Source organism: Acanthochromis polyacanthus, chromosome 8, assembly GCF_021347895.1.
Source record: "Acanthochromis polyacanthus isolate Apoly-LR-REF ecotype Palm Island chromosome 8, KAUST_Apoly_ChrSc, whole genome shotgun sequence".
Lineage (NCBI taxonomy): Eukaryota > Metazoa > Chordata > Actinopteri > Pomacentridae > Acanthochromis > Acanthochromis polyacanthus.
Genome location: NC_067120.1, coordinates 2362940 through 2386322, shown reverse-complemented (window position 1 = coordinate 2386322; position 23383 = coordinate 2362940). Strand labels below are relative to the sequence as shown.

The window sequence follows — 23383 nt, the reverse complement described above, 5'->3', positions numbered from 1 at the left end:
CCATTTTCAGACAACATACAAAACGATGACGATTTTTTCCACAATTTGGACAACATACCAAACTGTGACGTATGAACAGAAGCAGGTTTTTGGGCCTGTTTGTTGGTTTGATTAGGCAGCGAATTGGAGAGGAAGACATAGAAAACCTGCCATAAAGGGCCAGAAGCTGGACTCGAACACCCATCTTTGACACAATTTAGTTCATTAGTCACCACCTTATCCAGTTGAGCTACCAGTATACCTTATTTTTCAGTTGTTGGACACACTGAACTATGACGTTTTTTCCATTTTCGGACGACATACTAAACAATGACGTTTTTTGTCATATTTTGGACGACATACTAAACTATGACGTTTTTGTCATATTTTGGACGACATACTAAACTATGATGTTTTTGTCATATTTTGGACGTCATACTAAACTATGACGTTTTTTGTCACATTTTGGACGACATACTAAACTATGATGTTTTTGTCAAATTTTGGACGTCATACTAAACAATGACGTTTTTTGTCATATTTTGAATGACATACTAAACTATGACGTTTTTTGTCATATTTTGGACGACATACTAAACTATGACGTTTTTGTCATATTTTGGACGTCATACTAAACTATGACGTTTTTTGTCATATTTTGGATGACATACTAAACTATGACGTTTTTGTCATATTTCGGACGACATACTAAACTATGATGTTTTTGTCATATTTTGGACGTCATACTAAACTATGACGTTTTTTGTCATATTTTGGACGACATACTAAACTATGACATTTTTGGCATATTTTGGACGACATACTAAACTATGACGTTTTTTGTCATATTTTGGATGTCATACTAAACTATGACGTTTTTTGTCATATTTTGGACGTCATACTAAACTATGACGTTTTTTGTCATATTTTGGACGACATACTAAACTATGACGTTTTTGTCATATTTTGGACGACATACTAAACTCTGACTTTTTTGTCACATTTTGGTCGACATATTAAACTATGACTTTTTTTTTATCACATTTTGGACGACATACTAAACTATGACATTTTTTTGTCACATTTTGGACGACATACTAAACTATGACATTTTTTTGTCACATTTTGGACGACATACTAAACTATGACGTTTTTTGTCATATTTTGGACGTCATACTAAACTATGACGTTTTTATCACATTTTGGATGACATACTAAACTATGACGTTTTTTGTCATATTTTGGACGTCATACTAAACTATGACGTTTTTATCACATTTTGGATGACATACTAAACTATGACGTTTTTTTGTCACATTTTGGACGACATACTAAACTATGACGTTTTTGTCAAATTTTGGACGACATACTAAACTATGACGTTTTTGTCACATTTTGGACGAAATACTAAACTATGACTTTTTTGTAATATTTTGGACGACATACTAAAATATGACGTTTTTGTCACATTTTGGACGACATACTAAACCATGACTTTTTGTCATATTTTGGACGACATATTAAATTATGACTTTTTTATCACATTTTGGACGACATACTAAACTATAACGTTTTTGTCACATTTTGGACGACATACTAAACTATAACGTTTTTATCACATTTTGGACGACATACTAAACTATAACGTTTTTGTCACATTTTGGACGACATACTAAACTATAACGTTTTTATCACATTTTGGACGACATACTAAACTATGACGTTTTTAACATATTTTGTACGACATAATAAACTATGACGCTTTTTGTCCATTTTCAGACAACATACAAAACGATGACGATTTTTTCCACAATTCGGACAACATACCAAACTGTGACGTATGAACAGAAGCAGGTTTTTGGGCCTGTTTGTTGGTTTGATTAGGCAGCTAATTGGAGAGGAAGACATAGAAAACCTGCCATAAAGGGCCAGAAGCTGGACTCGAACACCCATCTTTGACACAATTTAGTTCATTAGTCACCACCTTATCCAGTTGAGCTACCAGTATACCTTATTTTTCAGTTGTTGGACACACTGAACTATGACGTTTTTTCCATTTTCGGACGACATACTAAACAATGACGTTTTTTGTCATATTTTGGACGACATACTAAACTATGACGTTTTTTGTCATATTTTGAATGACATACTAAACTATGACGTTTTTTGTCATATTTTGGACGACATACTAAACTATGACGTTTTTGTCATATTTTGGACGTCATACTAAACTATGACGTTTTTTGTCATATTTTGGATGACATACTAAACTATGACGTTTTTGTCATATTTCGGACGACATACTAAACTATGACGTTTTTGTCATATTTTGGACGACATACTAAACTATGACGTTTTTTGGCATATTTTGGACGACATACTAAACTATGACGTTTTTTGTCATATTTTGGACGTCATACTAAACTATGACGTTTTTTGTCATATTTTGGACGTCATACTAAACTATGACGTTTTTTGTCATATTTTGGACGACATACTAAACTATGACGTTTTTGTCATATTTTGGACGACATACTAAACTATGACTTTTTTGTCACATTTTGGTCGACATATTAAACTATGACTTTTTTTTATCACATTTTGGACGACATACTAAACAATGACATTTTTTTGTCACATTTTGGACGACATACTAAACTGACATTTTTGGCATATTTTGGACGACATACCAAACGATGACGTTTTTATCACATTTTGGATGACATACTAAACTATGACGTTTTGTTGTCACATTTTGGATGACATACTAAACTATGACTTTTTTGTCACATTTTAGTTGACATATTAAACTATGACTTTTTTTTATCACATTTTGGACGACATACTAAACTATGACTTTTTTGTCACATTTTGGACGACATACTAAACTATGACGTTTTTAACATATTTTGGACGACATACTAAACTATGACGTTTTTAACATATTTTGGACGACATGCTAAACTATGACTTTTTTAACATATTTTGGACGACATACTAAACTATGACTTTTTTTCCACATTTTGGACAATATGCTGAATTGTGACGTTTTGTATTATATTGTGGACGACATACTAAACCATGACTTTTTATCACATTTTGGACGACATACTAAACTATGACGTTTTTTTGTCACATTTTGGACGACATACTAAACTATGACGTTTTTTGTCATATTTTGAATGACATACTAAACTATGACGTTTTTTGTCATATTTTGGACGACATACTAAACTATGATGTTTTTGTCATATTTTGGACGTCATACTAAACTATGACGTTTTTTGTCACATTTTGGACGACATACTAAACTATGACTTTTTTATCACATTTTGGTCGACATACTAAACTATGACGTTTTGTTGTCATATTTTGGACGTCATACTAAACTATGACGTTTTTTGTCACATTTTGGACGTCATACTAAACTATGACGTTTTTGTCATATTTTGGACGACATACTACACTATGACATTTTTGGCATATTTTGGACAATATGCTGAATTGTGACGTTTTGTATTATATTGTGGACGACATACTAAACCATGACTTTTTTTCATATTTTGGACGACATACTAAACCATGACTTTTTTTCACATTTTGGACGACATACTAAACTATGACGTTTTTTTCACATTTTGGACGACATACTAAACTATGACTTTTTTGTCATATTTTGGACGACATATTAAATTATGACTTTTTTTATCACATTTTGGACGACATACTAAACTATAACGTTTTTGTCACATTTTGGACGACATACTAAACTATGACGTTTTCAACATATTTTGTACGACATAATAAACTATGACGCTTTTTGTCCATTTTCAGACAACATACAAAACGATGACGATTTTTTCCACAATTTGGACAACATACCAAACTGTGACGTATGAACAGAAGCAGGTTTTTGGGCCTGTTTGTTGGTTTGATTAGGCAGCTAATTGGAGAGGAAGACATAGAAAACCTGCCATAAAGGGCCAGAAGCTGGACTCGAACACCCATCTTTGACACAATTTAGTTCATTAGTCAGCACCTTATCCAGTTGAGCTACCAGTATACCTTATTTTTCAGTTGTTGGACACACTGAACTATGACGTTTTTTCCATTTTCGGACGACATACTAAACAATGACGTTTTTTGTCATATTTTGGACGACATACTACACTATGACATTTTTGGCATATTTTGGACGACATACTAAACTATGATGTTTTTGTCATATTTTGGATGACATACTAAACTATGACGTTTTTGTCATATTTCGGACGACATACTAAACTATGACGTTTTTGTCATATTTTGGACGTCATACGAAACTATGACGTTTTTTGTCATATTTTGGACGACATACTACACTATGACATTTTTGACATATTTTGGACAATATGCTGAATTGTGACGTTTTGTATTATATTGTGGACGACATACTAAACCATGACTTTTTTCACATTTTGGACGACATACTAAACCATGACTTTTTTCACATTTTGGACGACATTTTAAATTATGACTTTTTTTATCACATTTTGGACGACATACTAAACTATAACGTTTTTGTCACATTTTGGACGACATACTAAACTATAACGTTTTTATCACATTTTGGACGACATACTAAACTATAACGTTTTTGTCACATTTTGGACGACATACTAAACTATAACGTTTTTATCACATTTTGGACGACAGACTAAACTATGACGTTTTTAACATATTTTGTACGACATAATAAACTATGACGCTTTTTGTCCATTTTCAGACAACATACAAAACGATGACGATTTTTTCCACAATTTGGACAACATACCAAACTGTGACGTATGAACAGAAGCAGGTTTTTGGGCCTGTTTGTTGGTTTGATTAGGCAGCGAATTGGAGAGGAAGACATAGAAAACCTGCCATAAAGGGCCAGAAGCTGGACTCGAACACCCATCTTTGACACAATTTAGTTCATTAGTCACCACCTTATCCAGTTGAGCTACCAGTATACCTTATTTCTCAGTTGTTGGACACACTGAACTATGACGTTTTTTCCATTTTCGGACGACATACTAAACAATGACGTTTTTTGTCATATTTTGGACGACATACTAAACTATGACGTTTTTGTCATATTTTGGACGACATACTAAACTATGACGTTTTTTGTCATATTTTGAATGACATACTAAACTATGACGTTTTTTGTCATATTTTGGACGACATACTAAACTATGACGTTTTTGTCATATTTTGGACGTCATACTAAACTATGACGTTTTTTGTCATATTTTGGATGACATACTAAACTATGACGTTTTTGTCATATTTCGGACGACATACTAAACTATGATGTTTTTGTCATATTTTGGACGTCATACTAAACTATGACGTTTTTTGTCATATTTTGGACGACATACTAAACTATGACATTTTTGGCATATTTTGGACGACATACTAAACTATGACGTTTTTTGTCATATTTTGGATGTCATACTAAACTATGACGTTTTTTGTCATATTTTGGACGTCATACTAAACTATGACGTTTTTTGTCATATTTTGGACGACATACTAAACTATGACGTTTTTGTCATATTTTGGACGACATACTAAACTCTGACTTTTTTGTCACATTTTGGTCGACATATTAAACTATGACTTTTTTTTTATCACATTTTGGACGACATACTAAACTATGACATTTTTTGTCACATTTTGGACGACATACTAAACTATGACATTTTTTTGTCACATTTTGGACGACATACTAAACTATGACGTTTTTTGTCATATTTTGGACGTCATACTAAACTGTGACGTTTTTATCACATTTTGGATGACATACTAAACTATGACGTTTTTGTCATATTTTGGACGTCATACTAAACTATGACGTTTTTTGTCATATTTTGGACGACATACTAAACTATGACGTTTTTTTGTCACATTTTGGACGACATACTAAACTATGACGTTTTTGTCAAATTTTGGACGACATACTAAACTATGACGTTTTTGTCACATTTTGGACGACATACTAAACTATGACTTTTTTGTAATATTTTGGACGACATACTAAACTATGACGTTTTTGTCACATTTTGGACGACATACTAAACTATGACTTTTTGTCATATTTTGGACGACATATTAAATTATGACTTTTTTATCACATTTTGGACGACATACTAAACTATGACGTTTTTAACATATTTTGGACGACATGCTAAACTATGACGATTTTGGTCACATTTTGGACGACATACTGAACTATGACATTTTTGTCACATTTTGGACGACATAGTAAACTATAACGTTTTTATCACATCTTGGATGACATACTAAACTATGACGTTTTTGTCACATTTTGGACGACATAGTAAACTATGACTTTTTTAACATATTTTGGACGACATACTAAACTATGACGATTTTGGTCACATTTTGGACGACATACTAAACTATAACGTTTTTGTCACATTTTGGACGACATACTAAACTATAACGTTTTTATCACATCTTGGATGACATACTAAACTATGACGTTTTTGTCACATTTTGGACGACATACTAAACTATAACGTTTTTGTCACATTTTGGACGACATACTAAACTATGACGTTTTTAACATATTTTGGACGACATAATAAACTATGACGCTTTTTGTCCATTTTCAGACAACATACTAAACGATGATGTTTTTTTCCACAATTTGGACAACATACCAAACTGTGACGTATGAACAGAAGCAGGTTTTTGGGCCTGTTTGTTGGTTTGATTAGGCAGCGAATTGGAGAGGAAGACATAGAAAACCTGCCCTAAAGGGCCGGAAGCTGGACTCGAACCCGCATCTTTGACACAATTTAGTTCATTAGTCACCACCTTATCCAGTTGAGCTACCAGTATACGTTATTTTTCAGTTGTTGGACACACTGAACTATGACGTTTTTTCCATTTTCGGACGACATACTAAACAATGACGTTTTTTGTCATATTTTGGACGACATACTACACTATGACATTTTTGGCATATTTTGGACGACATACTAAACTATGATGTTTTTGTCATATTTTGGATGACATACTAAACTATGACGTTTTTGTCATATTTCGGACGACATACTAAACTATGACGTTTTTGTCATATTTTGGACGTCATACTAAACTATGACGTTTTTTGTCATATTTTGGACGACATACTAAACTATGACATTTTTGGCATATTTTGGACGACATACTAAACTATGACGTTTTTTGTCATATTTTGGATGTCATACGAAACTATGACGTTTTTTGTCATATTTTGGACGTCATACTAAACTATGACGTTTTTTGTCATATTTTGAATGACATACTAAACTATGACGTTTTTTGTCATATTTTGGACGACATACGAAACTATGACGTTTTTGTCATATTTTGGACGTCATACTAAACTATGATGTTTTTTGTCACATCTTGGACGTCATACTAAACTATGACGTTTTTTGTCATATTTTGGACGTCATACTAAACTATGACGTTTTTTGTCATATTTTGGACGACATACTAAACTATGACGTTTTTGTCATATTTTGGACGACATACTAAACTATGACTTTTTTTATCACATTTTGGACGACATACTAAAGTATGACATTTTTTTGTCACATTTTGGACGACATACTAAACTATGACATTTTTGGCATATTTTGGATGACATACCAAACTATGACGTTTTTATCACATTTTGGATGACATACTAAACTATGACGTTTTTTGTCACATTTTGGACGACATACTAAACTATGACTTTTTTGTCACATTTTGGACGACATACTAAACTATGACGTTTTTGTCACATTTTGGTCGACATACTAAACTATGACTTTTTTGTCACATTTTGGACGACATACTAAACTATGACGTTTTTGTCACATTTTGGACGACATACTAAACTATGACGTTTTTGTCACATTTTGGACGACATACTAAACTATGACTTTTTTGTCACATTTTGGACGACAAACTAAACTATGACTTTTTTGTCACATTTTGGTCGACATACTAAACTATGACGTTTTTGTCACATTTTGGACGACATACTAAACTATGACTTTTTTGTCACATTTTGGTCGACATACTAAACTATGACGTTTTTGTCATATTTTGGACGACAAACTAAACTATGACTTTTTTGTCACATTTTGGTCGACATACTAAACTATGACGTTTTTGTCACATTTTGGACGACATACTAAACTATGACTTTTTTGTCACATTTTGGTCGACATACTAAACTATGACGTTTTTGTCATATTTTGGACGACATACTACACTATGACATTTTTGGCATATTTTGGACGACATACTAAACTATGACGTTTTTATCACATTTTGGATGACATACTAAACTATGACGTTTTGTTGTCACATTTTGGACGACATACTAAACTATGACGTTTTTGTCATATTTTGGACGACATACTAAACTATGACGTTTTTAACATATTTTGGACAACATACGAAACTATGACATTTTTTTCCACATTTTGGACAATATGCTGAATTGTGATGTTTTTATTATATTGTGGATGACATACTAAACCTTGACGTATTTACATAAGCAGATTTGAGGGCCTTTTTGTTGGTTTTATTCAGTAGCTAAGTGGAGAGGAAGACGTAGAAAACCTGCAGTCAAAGGTCAGAAGCTGGACTCAAACCTGCGTCTCCGACAAAATTCAGTGCATGAATCCCCACCTTAACCAGTTGAGCTATCTACAAAAAGTAACATTTGGTTGTTGGACGACATACTAAACTATGACTTTTTTGTCACATTTTGGTCGACATATTAAACTATGACTTTTTCTTATCACATTTTGGACGACATACTAAACTATGACGTTTTTTTGTCACATTTTGGACGACATACTAAACTATGACTTTTTTTGTCACATTTTGGATGACATACTAAACTATGACGTTTTTAACATATTTTGGACGACATGCTAAACTATGACTTTTTTAACATATTTTGGACGACATACTAAACTATGACATTTTTTTCCACATTTTGGACAATATGCTGAATTGTGACGTTTTGTATTATATTGTGGACGACATACTATACCATGACGTTTTTAACATATTTTGGACGACATACTAAACTATGACGTTTTTAACATATTTTGGACGACATACTAAACTATGACTTTTTTAACATATTTTGGACGACATACTAAACTATGACTTTTTTAACATATTTTGGATGACATACTAAACTATGACATTTTTTTCCATATTTTGGACAATATGCTGAATTGTGACGTTTCGTATTATATTGTGGACGACATACTAAACCTTGACGTATTTACATAAGCAGATTTGAGGGCCTTTTTGTTGGTTTTATTCAGTAGCTCAGTGGAGATGAAGACGTAGAAAACCTGCAGTCAAGGGCCAGAAGCTGGACTCGAACCTGCGTCTCCGACAAAATTTAGTTCATGAATCCCCATCTTAACCAGTTGAGCTATCTGCAAACAGTAACATTTGGTTGTTGGACGACATACTAAACTATGACATTTTTGGTCACATTTTGGACGACATACTAAACTATGACGTTTTTTCCCACATTTTGGACGACATACTAAACTATGACGTTTTTGTCACATTTTGGACGACATACTAAACTATGATGTTTTTGGTCACATTTTGGACGACATACTAAACTATGATGTTTTTGTCATATTTTGGATGACATAATAAACTATGACGCTTTTTGTCCATTTTCAGACAACATACTAAACTATGACATTTTTTTCCACAATTTGGACAACATACTAAACTGTGACATATTTCCAAAAGCAGGTTTTTGGGCCTTTTTGTTGGTTTTATTCAGTCGGTCAGTGGAAAGGAAGACATAGAAAACCTGCAGTAAAAGGCCAGAACCAGGACTTGAAACTGCATCTCTGACACCATTTAGTTCAGTCGTCACCACCTTACCCAGTTGAGCTACCTGCACACCTTATTTTTCAGTTGTTGGACATACTGAACTATGACGTTTTTTCCATTGTCGGACGACATACTAAAATATGACGTTTTTGTCACATTTTGGACGACATACTAATCTATGACGCTTTTTGTCCATTTTCAGACACCATACTAATCTATGACTTTTTTTCCCATATTTTGGACGACATACTAAACTATGACATTTTTTTTTCACAGTTTGGACAATATGCTGAATTGTGATGTTTTTATTATATTGTGGACGACATACTAAACCTTGACGTATTTACAAAAGCAGATTTTTGGGCCTTTTTGTTGGTTTTATTCAGTGGCTAAGTGGAGAGGAAGACGTAGAAAACCTGCAGTAAAGGGCCAGAAGCTGGACTCGAACCTGCGTCTCCGACAAAATTTAGTTCATGAATCCCCACCTTAAACAGTTTAGCTACCTGCACACAGTGATATTTGGTTGTTGGACGTCATACTAAACTATGACGTTTTTGTCATATTTTGGACGACATACTAAACTATGACTTTTTTAACATATTTTGGATGACATACTAAACTGTGATGTTTTTTGTCATATTTTGGACGACATACTAAACTATGACATTTTTGTCATATTTTGGATGACATACGAAACTGTGACGTTTTTTATCACATTTTGGACGACATACTAAACTATGACTTTTTTTAACATATTTTGGACGATATACTAAACTATGACGTTTTTGTCATATTTTGGACGACATACTAAACTATGACGTTTTTATCACATTTTGGACATCATACTAAACTATGACATTTTTTCCACATTTTGGACGACATACTAAACTATGACGTTTTTGGTCACATGTTGGACGACATATTAAACTATGACGTTTTTGGTCACATGTTGGACGACATGCCAAACGATGACATTTTTGTCATATTTTGGACGACATACTAAACTATGATGTTTTTTGTCACATCTTGGACGACATACGAAACTGTGACGTTTTTTTATCACATTTTGGACGACATACTAAACTATGACGTTTTTTCACATATTTTGGACAACATACTAAACTATGACGTTTTTAACATATTTTGGACGACATACTAAATTATGACATTTTTTTTCCACATTTTGGACAACATACTAAACTATGACGTTTTTGTTCCATTTTGGAGACATACACTATATTGCCAAAAGTATTCACTCACCTGGCTTGACTCGCATAAGTGACATCCCATTCCTAATCCATAGGGTTCAATCTGACAACGGTCCACACTTTACAGCTACCCAGGCACTTTTTTTCATTTGTTGGACAACAAACTAAACCATGCTTTTATTTTTAAGGCGTATTTTTAATGTTATGGGCTTTTAGTTTGTCACTCTTCCAGTGACACAGGAAGTGTTTATCTCAGACGCGGATTCTTGACACGATGAAGACACTGCCGAAAAGTCTGAAAATTCACGTAAAGATGAAAGAAAACGGTTCCACGCTGTTGCTGTCTAGTAAAGGATGTATCTAAACTTAGAAGCAGCTGGAATGGCAACAAAATCTCACAGTGTTTCCTGAAGAAAGGTATGACAGAAAGGTGAATTTGTGTTCAAAATAAGGCTGACAGCTGAATGTAAATAAAGGCTTTGTTACACATCAGGAGCTTCACCATTTTCTGGCTGGGGTTTGCTACATACATGACCTAAATATGTAGCGGGTCTCAGAAACACCCCACAGTTTAATCAATTGTTTTTTGTTTCATTTCAAACTGATAAATCAGTCAGTTTGTAGTAGGATGCAATCATGTGATTGTCAGCAGGTCACTGACACAGTGTTCACTTGTTGTCACGGTTACAGTGACGCTGTGTCAGCAGCTATATCTGGCAATGGGAAATCCTAAACAAAGTCGTGGATCCAGACTATAAGCTGCATCACTGTGAAAATTGAATGAGGTGGTCCTTGTGTCATTTCTGCCTTCCCCTGAAAATTTCATCCAAATCCGTTAGTCTGTTTTTGAGTAATGTTTCACACAAACAGACAGACAGATTCACAGATTCACAGAAAAACCAACACCAATCGTCACATTACTGCACCGTTCCTTGGCAGAGTAATTAATAGCCGATAGACTGAGCTAGATGGAATTTTGCATCACCTGACAAACCGATGTCAGCACCAGAAAATGCTTTTCTATTTGTCCTGCTGACATCATTTTCAGTTGACATGGGGGCTGCATCTGTTCATGAGAACCATTTTAATTTATTATTAAAAAAATGCTGATTGAAGTGTGCAAAGTTTAGTGAGTTCCTTTTTGTGGGCCTGTGTTGATGTAATTCATACTTTTTTGTCACTGTTTTGTCATTATTTTAGCTAGGTAGCTATTCAGTAGGACGATGCTCTCTTATTGGTTGACTGATTTTTTTTCTTGCGGATATTAAGGAAAATTTACGAGGCAGAGCATCAGATGTGTTTGAATCGCTGAACAAATCTGAAATGCGGGCAGCAAATCAGAGGTCTGGCATCTGGCTAATGCTCTTTTGATGTTATTATCTGCACATGAAAGGAAGGCAGTTATTTTCCTTTCCTGTCGATGGAGCACATTGGCTTATCTACATCTGCATGTCTGTTTCAGAGCAAAGTGAAGCATCTCACTCATGTTTGTCTGAACATTAAACTTGGTTTAATATTCCTCTCCTGCTTAGAAGTGGTGAATATGCTACTCTAAAGTGCGCTGTGTGTACGTATTGGCTGATAAGTCTGCAGGTTTTTGTGGAGAGCTTCATGAAAGTAGTTGCTTCACGTGACTTAGAAGTTTCTTTTTATAGCCAGCACTTGCTGTGAACTGACATTTAATTTAATATGAGCTTTCTTTGAAGACGTGTTTTGGCATTAAAGTGACTCTATAGCTACACTGTCCACACGGTGTTAAGACAGGTAAAACACACCTCTCCGGGAACAGGAGTGCAGCAGGAGTAAGGCACGGCACAGCGCTCGGAGCTCGGATTCTCATGCGTACAATTAAAGTAGAGGTTCCACGACCAGTCTGTGTAGTTGTTCCACCCACAACACTTGAACTAAGTGAAAGAGACAGAGACAGAGATGGGAGAGAAGGTGTATATTTAGAAGCATGGTCTCGGTCTGTGCTGCACATCCTGCCAGTCTGGGCTTCTCCCATGGGAAAACCCAGGCTCACAAATGTGCCAGTATGTGCAGATGGAAGTGGAAAATCACACGAGGGGACCCACAGAGTACAGGAACTGTATGTTATATGTAGCCTCTCATGTGGAAAACCCTCACCAAGGCCAAAAATAAAAAAAATAAAACTGTGGTCACTGGCTGTGGGTTTTTTTGTTTAGTGGTCAGACATATTCAATAAACCACTAGCTGTGATCACTTCCAATACTTGTGTGATGTGGATAACTATGGACACAAACACAGCCACAGCTAAGTGGAAATGTCCACAGCACCTCTTTCTGGATGTAATCCATCAGGTTCTGCAGATCCAGGTCGTCTCTGTAGTGCACAATGGCTTTCTTCACAAATTTCCCCAAAGCATCTCGTGTCTAAGAGAAGGAAAATGGTAGAATTTATACACCGAGCAGAATACTTGCTTTAGTATCTCCACATTTTAAAGATATTCAAGTCTTTAAAGTTTTAATAATTGCCAGAAGCAAACTATCTCCAAACATCTAAATCACTTGGCTTCTTGGGTGCTTGGCGACATGGTGAAACCTCTCAGGTTTTCTTGCTCAGTTAATTACTCAGGGTGCACTTTTAGAGAATTGCAGAGTGCCTTTTTGTGAAACCTCCTTTGGGCAGATGCTGTGGAAATCCTCACAGAGCTTTAAATGGATCATATCTTGGATAATTTCAGATCAGCGTTAAAACTGTTTCGGAGGACTTGTTAGCCATGCATTCATGGCTAATCGAGTAATCGAGCAGCTTTCCTTTAGATTTTATCTGCTTTTACGGTACCCTAAATGTCATTTGCATGCACAAAATGAACGTGTACATTGTTGTATTGCACTGCATATGCATTTTTTATGAAGGACTATCCAGGGATGCATGTTCCAAAATTAGTTTTTAGGCTATGAATGATATATTATGCAGCATTAGTCTGTTCCATGAATATTCTATGCTCATATATGTGTCTGTCTGACAATAAATAAATAATGTTAATATGTGTCTATGGGGCACACACAGCATCATCTTGTTTGCATTGTATAAGCATCCTGTGGGATGGATCTAAACAAGGACGGCAGCAGAAGTGGAGCTCCTGCTGCAGGGGTACAGCATACATAGCGATAAAAACAAAGCCATTTATGCCTTTGAAATCGATATATGTGATGCATAACAAGCGCAGAGCCCCCATGCAGGTTTTGTGCTATTTCAGCTGCAGAAGATAATTGCCTGGACTTAGCCGTTTGTTCTTATGATGCGGTAATTTTCATCAGCACCACTTGAGTTGAATAAACAAAACTAGGAGAAATACAAACACATTGATTTGACTGAATAATCTGTAATGAGGATTTCAAGCTAAATGAGGCTGATTCTGACAGTGAAATTATTTCCCTCTTCATTTAGTTAAACTTTTCAGAATAATATTTTCATTTTCATGTTATTAATGAGGCCTGGTATTGTTGCTGAATGTTGAATTTGAGTCTTTTAAGACTCTGAAAACAGAGGCCATGGTTATACAGACAAGAGTTCAAACGTAATATATGCTAATAGGAGCAGCGTATGCTAATAAGCCACTGAACTTTAAAATTTCATTAAGCTGGAAATGAACTTCTGTGAGCAGTTTGCTGAAGGCTTCGTGAATTGTTCGTATTACACTGTTGGAACAGGTTATGTTGATAAATACTATGAGCTTTATCAAAATAGCCTAAAATTTGAATCCTGAAGTGGTTTTACTAAATTGTGTTTGGATTTTTACACCGTTGCCTTCACCCTCACCCTGCGCCTCCCACTGTTTCCATGTCTCCACGTGGAGCAGTTTGCTTGTGGGCTTTGGAGCCCACCGTCACACTATGTCATTAGCGGCAAAGTCTCCTTCAAGGGATCTGTTGAAATGGAACATTTGGTTCCACTTTGAAGTGCCAAAGCATTTGAATCATTTAGCGAGGAAGGATGCTGAGAGGGTTGTTAAACTGCTCTGTTTAGCAGCAGGCGGTCCGAGCGCTGACAGAGAACACAAGGGAGAAGAGAGCAGAGGTATCATCAGGCACCAAGCACCTTGCCGCCACATACTGATGTCAGGGAATGTTGCCACTGCTGGCTGTTGTGTTCTCAGTCTCGGCTGAGCCCTAATGGGATGCTGCTGATGCAGATCCCTCCCATAGACCCATCCCTGTAGCCTCCAAATCAATCAACATGTATATGGAGCTGAGGGGGGGAAACACATGCATATATGTACACAGTACATACAGCACACATCCATGCAGTCACAGAACAGATTACCTGTTCTTATTCAGACTGAGGCATTTCTATTGTGCGGTACGCCAACCTGAGGATTAGGAATCCAGCCCACGTTGAAATTATTTGAATGCAATACAAAGTGATTCCTATTCTTCAGTGAATGACCTAAATTAGATTTTTTTTCTTGTAGAATACTGTCCTTTGAAGCCTAAAATTGATTCAGATGAAGGAACTATTGGTCTTTGATTGACCCAGTCAGTCCCTATCAGTCAGACAGTGGGTCAGAAGTGTGTGGGAAATGTGGGAAATTACAAACTTTTATAGATGATGCTCGTTTATTACAAGTCTTTCTGCAGCAGGCAAAGGTATTCCACACTCAGAATGTAGGTGTGATGGTGCAAAAAACACAAGCAGACAGGCTACAACTGAAACTCAAGCAGCAACTTATGGAGCTTTAAAACGAGGCCATTTCCTCTAACGGCTACTTGAGTAGGCTCCAAAAGTGAGTCGATCCCCGTAGACCCCTATGTTAAAATCCCCAAATTTACTGCAGAAATGAACATGTTTAGAACCAGGTAGGAAACACAGTTTTGGTCTCTGAGACTGATTTTCTTATTCACGACAACTGTACATGGGTGAATTTTTATATAACTCACCCATTTAAGATTTCATAAAAGCTTAAAATTCGGCACGATTCATGCCAGGGCAGCTTTAAGTGACAGATCGGTACCTTCATGCTGAGACTGTCCTCCTTGAAAAAACGACCGCATAGGTCGTCTGTACACGCCCTTATTACGACCGAGTGTTACGTTTTGAAGTTAAGCGACCTCTAGCGGTTGAGTAAATATCGACACTCCGGTGTCTCAGGTGAAACGTCACCATGAACAAACTTTGACCTAACCCTAACCCTAACACCTAACCCTAACCCTAAACCCGTCTGAGGGCTTGTTGTCATGCTTCATGCTCCACTTTTTTGCTCATTTTTGAATTATCTAGGAGTTAGGTAGTATTAGACACCGTCAGAGCAAACACACTGATGTTCAACTCAGTTGTCCAAAAACACCTGTAGGTGACATCACAGAGGGTTTTTTTAAGTGCAGTCAATGGTTTATCCAGATTGTCTGATCTTGAAAGTCAAGCTAGAAAATGGATCTCAGCTATAATTCATGCTGTTTTTCTGTATGAATTTGCACCAAACACATGCATCTATCTAAAGAACAAACACTTCAGCTTCCAGGGGTCCACTGGAAACAAAAACCTCGATTGATGTTGTTACAGTTAAACCTTTGTATTTAGTGACGCTGCTGCATCCTTACATCTCAATAATTGACTGGTGACTACAATCTTGTTATTTCTTATGGAAATGGAGCTACTAAAAATACTCAGTTAAGTAAATTTACATCAGTGTGAACTAAGGTCTCCTGTATTTTCTGTCAGTGCATGAACATGCCTGCGAGAAACATTTTGAGAGTTTATATTATAGACAGTGACACAAACGCTGCTTTTTGCTGGATGCTGGTGTATATATCTTCCTGTTTGTTTTCTGTGTATGCTGTGCAGCACAGACACTGACAAGATATTTCCCCTGTGGGCTCAGTGGGGCCGTCTTTGGGTTCAGATGCCTGCCTTATTAAGTTGTGTGCACTGTAGTTTACAAATGGACAGAATGTCTAAAAGCTAGCAAAGAACACACTAAATCAATGGAGCTCACGGTCGATAGCGGTGTCACTGTGGAAAAGAACTGGAGACCAAATATGACCTTTAAGTGTCCTCGCATTATAGAATAACTCAGCCTGTGTAAAGAATTGTTTGTAGAGAGCGGGATACCTGATCGGAGTAAAAGAAACCCAGAATTGCTATGGCCAGTTGGGTGAGGAAGACCAATGTCAGGCTGAAGGAGAACTACGGAGAGGAAACACAAAAAAGATTAGAATGCAGCCTGAGTGAGAATCACAACTGACAGATTTGCTGTTACACACTAGATGTAAGACTTGGCTTTGGATTAAAAGTAATTTGAGCTACCGTGTCAGAAACAAAACACAGTGCCAGTATTAGTAATGTGTGTGTTCGGTCTATTACTGTCTTGAGGAGGCGAATGTTCTCTCTGAGGGCTCCGATACAGCCACAAAAAGTGATGAAGAACATGACCACCCCCACCACAATTAGGATGACAGCCGGGTCGATCAGGAACGTGTCCCGCACCGTGTCTGACAGAAAGACAGGAAAACAGCCTCGGTTTACATAGCTGCCATCCTATATCCCATTTTTCTACCCTCATTTCTCATCTTTACTTAAATTAATGCCGTCTCATACACTGGTCTCCATTTTTTGTGCCGTCCTTTCATGACAGTAGCTGCCTTTATTCTCTCAAATCATCAACGATCTAGTGGGGATTATGGACAATAATCAGTGGGATGAGCCTGGATTAATCTTTTTTTGGTTGAGCATTAACTATAAATCACAAATTAAATGTGAAAACAATGACACCAGGTGAACTGAGGACAAAGATGAAACCTAACCCATTAAATGTGACATCCATTTTTTTCTATGTGTCTGAATAACTTAACAGCTTTCAAAGAGGCCGCTAGCTCACACCAGCACTGTTTGAGAGGCCACAGTGTATACAGGAGCAGTTATTTTATTCACTGTGAAAACAAAGCTGAAGATAAATTGACATAACATTATTTTAAAAAATCATTTCATGTAGTTCCAAGTCATATAACAGGAAGTTGTTGTGGAGTTTGAACAATGAGTAGGAAAAGTTAGATTTTCTGTACCTGTAGCTTTCTGGACTTTAGCATACACCCCGATTGCAACAATCAGTAAGGAGAAAACCTGGGAAAAGCAGAGGAGTTATTTTATACAAGTTTATTCACATCAAGACTCGCACAGATAACTTGCATTTTCTGTTATGGCTGTCCTTCAAATCCTGCTTGAAAAATTCAGCATCGGGTCCTTCTAGGTTTATTTATTAGGCGTGGGAAAATCAATGTGCAAAAAACTTCCTGTCAGGAAAGTAAGTTTCTCTTAGTGTGCTGATTCTGAACAGACGTTATTTGCACCGTCAGCTGGGACAGTTGTAGTTAGATTTGTGATGACAAGCCTACTCAGGTGCTTAGAGTGCAGAGCATCTGTAGCCATGGCAACCGCATCAGTTTATGTGTTCATGATTAACAGACAGATGGATATCAACAAGAAAAAAGTGCTAAAACATATGGATCTCAGCTTTAATCATCGGAATTTAGAGGCTGTTAAAGTGGAACATCAAACAAAAGAAAGAACACTCGTCCACCTGTGATTCTGATGCAGAAGAAACTTCAGTTTCACCACGACTCACTTCCCTCGCGTAGAGAAGAACTTGACCTCTCGATTGTTTTCCACCCAAGCTTCACTGAGTCGAGTTTTAATTGTGGCGTTTGTGTGTGCGTCTGCAGGACGCAGCGCTGTTTCTTTAGGATGTGTTGTAACGCTGCTCAAGATGAGGGTTCACCTTACCAGAATCCACGCAGTAAAACAGCGAAGTGGGTGGAAAACAGGTGGAAGTAGTGCTTCCTGTTGATTGCATTGTCAACACTAATTTCCCTCCTTTGTTAGATTGTTTTTCTCACCTTGAATTACAATCCGTAAGGCTTGGCTCTCATTTCCAGCCTCCAGAGTCACAGACAGTCCCCTGATTACTAATTTGTGTGCGTGTATAGAGAATAATGCTTTTTGCTCAGCCTTTACAAACATGGATTTCTGTTTTGTTTCTGTGTGAAAAGCCTGTACTGGATCTGTGGAGGTCATCAGGAACCGTGGCATAGTTTGCTATGAAAGAGGTGTCATTTTATTTGGCTGCCCTCTACATCTAGCCTATATTTTGTGCTATGGAGAAGGAAATTGTTGCTTTGAAAAGGTATATTTGACTATTTTTAAATCAATAATCTGCTTTTGACAAGATAATAGCTGCCAAAGCACAAGATGTGGAAGATGCATGACATCTTTGAAACTACTGTTTGTAAGATTTTTGCAAGCACGGTTTTTAAGGGGCATTGCGTGTTTTGTGGGAGGGGTGCGCACCTGCAGCGTGTGCGTCCGTTTCCCACCGTGTGTGCTTGTGTGAAAACCGGGCGGCAGCGTGCATTTGCAACAGGAGACACACTCACACAGCGAATGTATTCCAGCTCTGTTTTCAGGCTTTTCAAAGGGATGAATCAGGATTCTCTCTGGGGATTGTGTGTGGAGGTGAAAGCCAGCTGAACTGAGCCATGGGGACGCGGGGACAAAGGCCTGATGGATTAGGGCTGCAGTGTTCACTTCTGAGCCCGTGTCTGATAAACAAAGTCAACACAGGCTGCGGTGTGCGGCTGCTGGAGCTGCAGTTGTTGCTGATTGGCTCCAAACACAGTGAGAGCGCTGTACAGTGTGTGCCCCCTTGCTGTTTTTTGTGTAGGATTGGATGAACAGGGATATAATGGAGGTGTAGGGACTTGGTAGAGTTACAGCTGTGATCTGTGTGCTCAAGCGGTAATGTGGCAGGAGAGTGAGTGAGACTTTTAATGGTGTGTGTTTGTGTGGAAGCTGAGGACTAAAGCCTGATGGATGGCTTAATGGCTGCATCAGTGTCTCTTCTACCTTTATATCTCCTCCTCAACAGTCCCAGTTGTCTCCTGGTCTCTTAGTTACACTAATAACCACAACAGTGGAGCTCATATCATTTAATAAGACTGAATACCCTTGATGAAACAAACAGCATTGATTATGCCGTAACCGCAGTGCATACTGACGCCTGGGATATGTTAGGAAACGGTTCCTGTGGTCAGCAGGTTGAATGAAGGAGTGTGGAGACATGCATGACTTCCTCAAGAGCCAAATTGCTGTGGCCAGATCAGAGTCGGACTTTATCTTGTGGGTCAGTCCAAACCTTGAGCTGTGTGTGTGTAGCTTTTAGTGACAAGAGATCATTACGTTTGAGCTAGTGACCTGAAGTAATAGATAAGGCAAACAGTGGGAGCTGCGCTGGCAGTACTTTTTGGACTTTGCTTGGCAGAAATCCCATACTGACCTTTAACTATATTCTAATTCAATTGGACTGAGAGAAAGCGAGATTTCTAGACATCTTCTTTGTTCCATTTTCAGGTTTTAGAAAGTCTAGTCCGTGACAGGTCATTTTGCCATAGTGTAATGGGTTAGAAGGAGGGCTTTCACTCAGTAGAATGAGGTCTGAATACCACAAACCGATGTTGACTTTTACCTGGAATGTCTGAATCACTCATTTGTTGAGATGAGAACAGAGCAGGAATAGAGAAGAGCTTCAGGAGGAGCGCTGCATTGTTTCCCCTTGTCGATATTTATGCACACCCCAGCTGTAATAGTCATATATATACACATTTACATCAGTTTGCCATTAAAGCTGCAGTAGGTAGAAATCTGGAAAAAGCAGAAAACAAACACTGCTGCTCTTCCTTCTCCTCTTTCTGACCTAAACTGCTCCCCATCACACAGTCATGCACTTCTAGTTAAAAGTCACCTTTAATTTGTGGCTTCAACCCACAGTTTAAACTCAAACTTTCCACATGAAAGTCCTCTGACTAAGTCTCTGCGTCACCACATCCAGCTCTCACTATAGACTTAGTTGCTATTTGTACTACTTGCAATATAATCTGATCAGTAAAAAGACTTGTGATTAGCTAAAATATCCCACCACACACTAGATTTTCTTTTAAAATAAGCCAGGAGGACGTGCAGTAGTCTGGTTTCCTCTCAGGTTACTGGATTTAAAATATGATAAAATATTTGGAACTTTTATCCAGTGATGTCCAGCCAAATACTCCCTACAGCAGATTTAACTTTAGCTTTTTAAAGCCCTTTATGCAACATTTTTACCTATCCATTTTAATAATCTGTCCAGTTATGTCTGGCCGAGTTTCAACTGTGTTTTCATTGCTTTTCAGCTGTTCAACAATTTAAGAGTTGATGCAAATGAGTTGTCAGGTGGGGGATGCTTTTACAGGCTGCTTATTTCCATCATAAATATCCCTTTTCTTTCAGACTTCTTGATTACAACTTCATATGATTAACACCTGTATAACAAGATTAATTCAAAACCTCCTCCAGTGAAAATCAAGTTTTTAACCTTGTTATCGTGTCCATATGGTGTTTTTTTTATATATGCTTGAAGAAATATCTTGAGTTAAATGAGCAGTCAGTGAGCATATCTGCCTTGAAACTACATTATGTTGATGATTAATTGGGGGAAAACATTAAATATCTAACTAAAGATAAGTGGAAATTAGTTTTTAGGGGTTTAAGGCCATATATTTATATCAGCTACATTTCCATAAAAGTTCCGAGCTTTAACTTAAAAGCATGTTGTGTGGCCTGGACTCATTTGCATGTCTCACAATGGTGCACGCTTTAAAAATATATGTGTCTAGAATGTCTCCTCATTATAGCAAACACTGACTGTAGAGCCGATTAATGTCTGCCGAACGAGCCCGGGTCATAGTGAGTGAACTTGTAATGAGAGATAAACACAGGTTATGCTAAAAGACAGTGAGGGCAGACAGGGTTCATTATATTCTCAGGCAAATTAATATTTAATCCTCTGAATCCAGAAAACTGTGCAGCTCACAGAGACAGATCTACAGCTCGGCGCTTTCCATTGATGCATTGTCTGGCTTTGCTTTTCGCTGATTGGTTACAGAAACTTTGAATTTAGTGGCTGTGCTAAACAGGAGGAAGGGCTTTTTAATGTACATAAAAACGGCACAAAAAAGCGGCGTAATTGATTGGTTTCCAGCGCCATAAAAAGCGGCGTTTATGACGGAGTACCAAGCAGTGTTTTACTATAACTTAGCAGACTGCCATAAAAAGCGTCACTTTAATCTACCTCACCAGAGCACAATTGAAGAATGCATTTTTCTTGGCGTTTGTTGGCATAAAAGCAGTGCTGTAGTGTAAATTGTGCGAAAACAGAGGCAATTTATTTACACTTTTTTCTTTTTACTGGAATCATTGTTCAACATGAATGCACAATGTGGACACCAAATCTGTGCAGTCATGCTGTAAAACAATGCAGCCAACACTGCATTCAATAAAGGCTTTCAAGTAACATTCGGGTGCAGACTACCAGCAGGCTGTTGTCAGGTGTTTTTACTATGAGTCAGTGCTCAGCTGATTTGATAAGAATGTACCACTCAACATTCACTACAGTGATGTATGGGCAATCTGAGAGTCCATATATAACTGTAGTAAACTTAAAATAGATAGCAGCGGGGAGACTGGGTGCTCCTGCTGTTTGCAGCCCTGGATTGTAGCAGAATTATATTTCTTCATTTATTATTTATAAGCTTTTTCTTTTGTTCCTCTTTCTAGCAGATCTGCCTTTTTCAAAATGTACAAGTCCCTGATAGCTGGTGATTTGTATGCTCGAGAACGGTATGAATATATGGTGTCCTGGGACGGCGGAGCAGCTGTGATTCTTCTCGGTACTCTACTCACCCAAAACAAGAAGCTGAAGAAGAAGAGAAAATACCGGATCCAGGGGTTGACGAAGGAGAATGTCTCAGCTCGGTTCAGATTCAGTTTCCTGTCCATTGTTTGTTGCTGCTTTTCACAGTCGAACAAGTAAAGCTGCAGTAAAGCTACACTTCAGAACGGTCCCCAGTTCCAACCCCACCCTGCAGATACTCGGACGCCATGTGAATCTGTGAGGAGGGGGTTGTTTGCAGGCCGCAGGGGTGTCAGGCGGCATTAAAAAAAGGGAGGGCATGGGTCTGTCACACTGGTAGAACCCAGAACTGTCCGTGTAGGCTGACAGATCAGTTTACACAAAAAAATCTCTGGCTGACTGCAGCTGAAAGGCCTACAAGCGTTGGATTATTGTCAGCCTGCTGTTAGTTCATAGATCTTCTTTCACCGCAGTGCACTCTGTCTTGTCTTTTTCTGTTATGTCAAAGTTCCTAAATTGTGCAGTGTATTCCTACAAGCATATTGTTTAATATTTATTGCTTGTGAAAGGCCTGAGCTCTGGTCTATAAATTACAAGTTCA

The 23383-nt window shown here is 37.4% G+C and overlaps 1 protein-coding gene across 1 annotated transcript in view; it reads right to left on the bottom strand.

Moving 5' to 3' along the window:
* Positions 1-23017, bottom strand: part of tspan33b (tetraspanin 33b) — a 42178-nt gene extending 19161 nt beyond the window's left edge. Inside the window, exons 1-6 of the mRNA XM_022197920.2 lie at positions 22833-23017; positions 18128-18185; positions 17430-17557; positions 17178-17252; positions 13400-13495; positions 12878-13006 (exon numbers count right to left, since the gene is read on the bottom strand). Of these exons, the coding sequence (XP_022053612.1) occupies positions 12878-13006; positions 13400-13495; positions 17178-17252; positions 17430-17557; positions 18128-18185; positions 22833-22928 (582 nt within the window). The 5' untranslated portion in view covers positions 22929-23017. The remainder of the gene's footprint in view (positions 1-12877; positions 13007-13399; positions 13496-17177; positions 17253-17429; positions 17558-18127; positions 18186-22832) is intronic.
* Between the last annotated feature and the right edge of the window lie 366 nt (positions 23018-23383).